Source organism: Alosa sapidissima, chromosome 22 (assembly GCF_018492685.1).
Source record: "Alosa sapidissima isolate fAloSap1 chromosome 22, fAloSap1.pri, whole genome shotgun sequence".
Classification (NCBI taxonomy): Eukaryota; Metazoa; Chordata; class Actinopteri; order Clupeiformes; family Clupeidae; genus Alosa; species Alosa sapidissima.
Genome location: NC_055978.1, coordinates 21,491,817 through 21,498,205, shown reverse-complemented (window position 1 = coordinate 21,498,205; position 6,389 = coordinate 21,491,817). Strand labels below are relative to the sequence as shown.

The 6,389-nt window shown below is 40.0% G+C and overlaps 1 protein-coding gene across 1 annotated transcript in view; it reads right to left on the bottom strand.

Annotated features, from left to right (window-relative positions):
• Positions 1-5,820, bottom strand: part of phf21b (PHD finger protein 21B) — an 85,217-nt gene extending 79,397 nt beyond the window's left edge. The window contains 3 exon segments of the mRNA XM_042079494.1: positions 4,793-4,858; positions 5,123-5,155; positions 5,554-5,820. Of these exon segments, the coding sequence (XP_041935428.1) occupies positions 4,793-4,858; positions 5,123-5,155; positions 5,554-5,607 (153 nt within the window). The 5' untranslated portion in view covers positions 5,608-5,820.
• Between the last annotated feature and the right edge of the window lie 569 nt (positions 5,821-6,389).

The window sequence follows — 6,389 nt, the reverse complement described above, 5'->3', positions numbered from 1 at the left end:
TCTGGCGTCCGTGGCGGAGGCTGCCACAGGTGAATCAGGCCAATCAGATGCCGGTATGACCCGGACCGGCTCACAGATTCAGGATAATGGCTCCTGACAGGATGCTGAATTGCTACCAAGCAAAATAGACAGAGCCAAGAGTTGTGCTCTTCTGAGCATATCCATAGCGTACCCACAGCCATCTTGCATGTCACTGTCTCACTAGTTTTTTTGTTTTTTTTTCTTCTTCGAATCTGACCAATCTTTTTTATTCATCCACCATATCCAAAGGCCCCCTCCTAAACGCCCAAGACTTCTTTCAGTCAGTGTCAGTTTGGTTCTTGTCAGCCCTTCTCTATTGTTCCTAGGCTCTAGCATTTGTTTCTCTTCTGCCTCTTCCCTCTTCCCTTATGAAAAAGAACTATAGGAATCTCATCATATTTTGTGAGAAGGATATTAGGTATTACAGAACAGTATAGCAGTATAATAAACTACCAAATAACTACTATAGGGATCTTTATAGTATTACTATGGTTCTTTCTAAGAGTTGCTGTGAATAGCTCTCTAGAAAGCTCCCACTGTCTCTCTCCATCTCTCACTGCATATCCTGTATTGTCTTTTGGCTGGAGTTCTTCCTCCCAGATGATCTGTTTCTCCCCTTTGCTCTTTTTCTTTTTTTCCATCCTTTCTCTTCCTCCTGTTTCTACATATGAAGAGTTCAGATGCAAAACCCTCTAAATCCGTCTGAGCACTTTTCTTTTAAATGAGCATTTAAATTCAGGCTCCTATAGGTTTTTGCCTATAAATCGATATTTCAGACCAGGAAGAGAGTGGTATTTAGTGGGTTTAGAAGTTAAATTATTTGATTAGCGTATACTATGTGTGGAGAGCATCCCCTCACCATCTTTATCTCATTTTTGACATAGGTGGCATTTAGAGGCTTTTGCATCTGAACCCTTCATATGCACACAAAGTAACCAAATAGCTCTCTGTGACACAGCTACAGAGTCACTTTCTCTAAGCCTAACCACCACACCAGGGCCACAAACAAAACAAGTAAGTTAGTGAGTCAAATGTTTATTTACACTAGTAGCAACCCCCCTTCACTTTCCACATCTCCTCTTATCTGCCGAGAAGCTGTATTAATTAATTCGAACAGGAGCGTGGGTATAACACAGAGAATCCAAATAAATAAGTGATGCAAGTAATCCCTTCCATGGAGAGAGCCGGAGAAAAACTCAGGAAAAAATGGCTTAATGAGGAAGGCCTCAGCACGGCTCAGAGGAGAAAAGATGAAACATTTTGGTGCTGAAATATGCCTTTTACAAGTGGATTTTCCCATTTCATCATGCTAATGGCTATTAGCCTGAATCACACATAGAAATGCACAGTTAGCAAAAAAAACATGCAAACTTTGGAAGGGGTGAACAACACTAGAAAGAGAGTTTGTAGGCTAAAATGAATGGGAGCACTTTGTTGTGTGTCTCTGTACAGAAACACAGGCCAAGGTAGCATGCACAACATGAGAGCTCACTCTGCCCAGCACATCCGAGGAATGTGTGATGACTTCAGTGATGCAACAAAGAGCAAGCGTGCCACGGTCTAGCAGAAGAAAACATTCCACTTGTTTATATGCAGTTACATGCAAAGCAGAAGAGAAATGAGACAATGTGAGATGAATTCCTTGTCATGAGACTGGGGGGGACAGGAAAGTATGAGATAAATAAAATACAATATAGTATTGGACAGTAGGCCCTAAGGGAAACACCAGATCACTCAAGACAGAACTGCTGAACAAAATGACTATTCTCTTGCGATGAGGTTCTTTGCCATTGGCTTAGCAATCCCTGCACTTACGCCATCCTAATAAAGCTCAGAGCCAAATAAACATATTTGAATAACTGCAAGATCCCAAAACTACACCGAACATTTCCTGGTGAAAAACGTTTGGATTCTTCACGACTTACATGCATGCATAATTAGCTTAGAACACAGACAACTTAACAAGCAGGTGTACTCTAGGTCATCTTCCACGATACACTAACTTCAGGTCTGTCCTATAGCTGTCTGCTCACTGTTGTCTTTTCTTTGTGGAGAGACTGACTATGTCCATGCCTTAAAGCTGTATTGCCACTATGGGACATGCAAAGGATGCAGTTGTGGCCAGGCCCAGTCTAACAGGAGCCCCACAAATCAAAATGATATCACATAAGTTACGACTTTAGGCACAAAGTCTGTGCTTTGTCCACAACATTAACAAGTTCAGGGACAGGACACAATAGCCATGCATGCTGTTTCTTGCACCTATCCCAGTGGCTCAATTGGTTAAAGGTGCATTCTCAACTAAATATGGAATTGCAGTTGGACACTTTACAATATATACCCTGCCCTCATGGGAACACTAAGCTGTATTAGTCAGTCTTATACTGGTTTATGGTGTCTTGTAACAACCACATGCCAAAACAAATAAAATTGTGAAAAAGGGGAAGAACATGCATGGTACCAAGATAAGCCAATAAAAGTGGTGGAAGACACCAAGAGAGTGTCCATGTCATTGCTTTAAGTAAGATACAGTCTGTACATCTGTAGAATCTGAAGTTAGCATGTCAGCATATCCACCAATGTTTCGTCATCAGCGGATCATCATGGCAGCAGCATTGACTCAAACAGTGAAAGAGAAAAGTAGCTATTTTTGTTTTTTACTACATAGTTGGGGCTTCTGCCATATCTTGTAGGCCGACTAAAGGGCCGAACGGGCCCTGTCTGATAAAGGTGTTCTGATATGCCTCAACTGCAATTAATGTCATATCTATGCTCAAAAACTGCTGCTATGCCCACAGGAATAAATTGTACTGTGCTTAGAACAAAACAAGACACAGTAACTTAATATAAGCCATTACAATTGTCAGATTTACTCAAATGTACACTAATGCCTGCCTCTTTTGAAAAGTGTTGTTTAACACTTGCATCACAATGCAAGTGTTAAACAACAAAGTACATTAGGCTTACATTAGATAATGCCATTATTGACACTTAACAAACTTAAACAACAGGGGCAGATATTGTCTGTTTTAGTTTTCATTTGTTATATGACTTTTCCTGCATCCAAAATAAACAGTTTCGGATGTCTTAAAAAAATGAGTTACATTTATGCTTAAGAATGTAAACTCAATAATTTGGCCACAATTACAACAAACTCCAGGACAACATATGGTGTTTGGATACGTTGTTTGAATTTCAATAGAAAGTGGTTTGGAGGTGATTATTATTCATTATATATTATGCTTACACAAGCGCATTTATAATAAATGAACTGTCTGTACAAAATGGACTCGTGCACAAAAGTAAACACAACCATCTGTATTCTTCAGGTGCTACATCAGTAACCTCAGAATGTCTGCCAAGTAGAAATCCTTTCGTGGTCGACAACAACTTGCTTCTACATCGCCCAAACCCGAGCCCACTGAAAAGTGGAGGTCATATTTGCTAGTAAAATAGAACAGAATACGCTCTGTCTGGTGATTAAACATCCCTTGCGCTGTGCTGACTCGCTTTTTCTCTCTTTCTACCTCCCCTCCCCCTCCTCCAAAAACAGCATCAAAGCAATCAAAATGGTAATGTTCGGCATGAATGAGACCCATCCCCCACCACGAAACTCTGCAGACTTTTTCTCCATGTTAGGAAGAAACCAACACCCCTTCTCGCACAAAATGGAAGCTTCCACTATCAAACTGAAGCGCTCTGCAAAAACATACAACAAATAGAGGCTAAACGCTAACATTTTGTTTGAAATACATCGAACTACGTTAAACTCAAGTATATAGTGAGGATGTCCAGTATTTTATCACAATCTGTGTCGTTGAGCATTTGAAACACGTTTAAATGCAGAGGCCAAAAATCAAGGCGCTGTTCCAAGTGCTGAAAACTGCATTCCAAAGGAAACACGATCGATTAAACTTATGGGAAGGCAAAACGCCTTCAACGAGGACTCGAAAAGACCAAACAACAAACAATTTTAACACTGGTCTTAATGTTTCTGTTTATTTCACGTTGTTGTTACCCATAGTTGCTTGGGGAACTTCACAAATTCAACGAGGGACTACGGAGCAAGCATTGTGACTTTAAGCATTCTATGGCATCTGTTCGTGGTGCTGAAAAATAGCTCCTCTAGGCGGAAGAACTCCCTCGCCAAGTCCTACCACTAACATTTCACGATTATACCTCTGATTTCGGCCTACAATCAGTTTAGATTGTTTAGGAAACGATGAAAGTTAATCGTCTAACACCGTTTGATTCAAGATTGTAAAAAGTAAAAGTGCACCAGAGAGATCGAATCAAATGCTACCACGTCGTCATGTGACCAAGAAGAAATAATACCCAAGACTGGAAATAAAGTAACAAATTAGTCTATTTATGAAATTACAAACTTAACAGTCGTCTTGATATGTCAAGACATGCACTTAAATTGCATAATGTGTCGCTTGTTGTCCAAAAGTGAACACCGGATACTTGAAAGCATATCCTTTATTACTCTCCAGAAACATGTCGACCTACTCAAAATGGACGCTAAAATTTTCAACATTTCATGTTACACAACTTAGAGTAATCAGACAATTTCGCGATGTACTCAAGGCACTTCTTTCGTATGACGACTTAACCAGACCCAATCAAACACGAATTCCATTACTTTTCAGACATTTGAGAAAACAAAATTGCCCTAAACATAACGGTCCATCACAATACAAGGCAACGCCGTGACATGAAAAATGATTACTAATAAAGGACCATGTTGCAAATATACGTAAAATCTTACTTGTTTTTCGCTTAAGGCTGTTATTCTTGTCTGTCTGTCGTGAAGCTGTTTCTTAAGCTCGCCATCCTATAATTGAACAAAACATCATCAGTAAGTATACTGCTTAAAAGAACCAAAATACCAAGTGGAACAATGCCGATACTGACAAAAACTTGAATTGATACGTAACGTTTTCCAGCAAAGTCACATTGAAGACAAAGCTGGGAAATGTCTTTAACTACGAGCTCTAAAGGAAACAGGATGAGATTTATGCTGATAAAGTTTCTCGTACACTCAATGTAACTGCCTTATTCCGAAGACAACCACAATGCTTTACAAATAGACATTTACCTGTGGGTCTTGCTTCATCTGTGCAACTAGTTTCTAAACGAAGAAAAGAACGAGAGGTGAATTACAAAAAGTGTCTCAAGTTAGTATGTTAGGGAGGAACAAAGCGGCGAGCATACAGCGAGTCAGTTTCTTGCACCTCATAAATATTCAAGTCTCGTTCTGATCGCTACACAAAACCACCGCATTATTTCTCCAAATCCTTGTTGCTCTAAAAAGACGCACGACATTAGCAAAGTACTCCAAAAAGTACATTAACAATCTCTATTCGAAGTGTATGTTACGGCGTCACCAGACACAGAGGTGAAATATGCTAGATGGAGCACTTATTACCTCGGAATGCTAACCTCTCACGTTTGATCCCATCAGATTTTTTCTAGCTCTCACTCGTTCATAAGACCAGTAATGGTATAATAATACGATGTTTCCGTTACCTGATGACATTGGATTTCTACTTTCAACGCCTCTTGCAGGCCTTGTAGTTCCATGTTCCGACTTCAAAAGCACTTTTGTTCCACTTTCGCTTCAATCACGCGGAAGTTTCCGTAAAATAAAGGTTTTTTTAAAAGCGACAATAACAATCGAAAGAAGAACTACTCAGGCTGCAAAGCAAGTTCTCGCTTCTTTACTGGGTACCGGACTCATCACTCACTTTACGCCAGTGAGCAAAGTGCTCCAAAGAGAGCGAAAAGATTTCAGCACTCGGACAGATCCACCCCAAAAATAGCACCGCGAGGACGCATTCCGTTGTAAGGCTGGATATATATTTCTTAATGTTATTTTGAGTTGAAAATGGGGGACTATATTTTGTCCGAGTCCGCGGCTTGATTTCACTTTGCCTGGGGAAAAGTTGCGCTTCGGCTGTCAATGCTAATTCGAAAGTTCCCGGATGGAGCAGTGAAAGAACAGAAATCTCCCCTCGTCTGTCTTCCTCTCCCCCCTCTGTCACACAAGCATACGCTCAGTCATGCGCACTCCCGGAAACATATACAGGCGGCCGATCTACAATATTGCAAGGACAAGTAGGCCTATTAAAGAAAGTCCTCATGGGCAGCACAAGTAGTAATATTCTGTTTCTTAGGCTCTCAAAACTACATACTTTGTTAGTCAGTGTATGGACAATATCATAGTCTATATTTTAGACACTTAGGCTACATGTTATGCTATTTATATATTTTATTATTTTGTATAATAAAACACAACTTAATAGTCAGCAGCCTGTTGTTTCTCTAGTTTTGAATAGGACATATGTCATATTTGTTATTTCTTA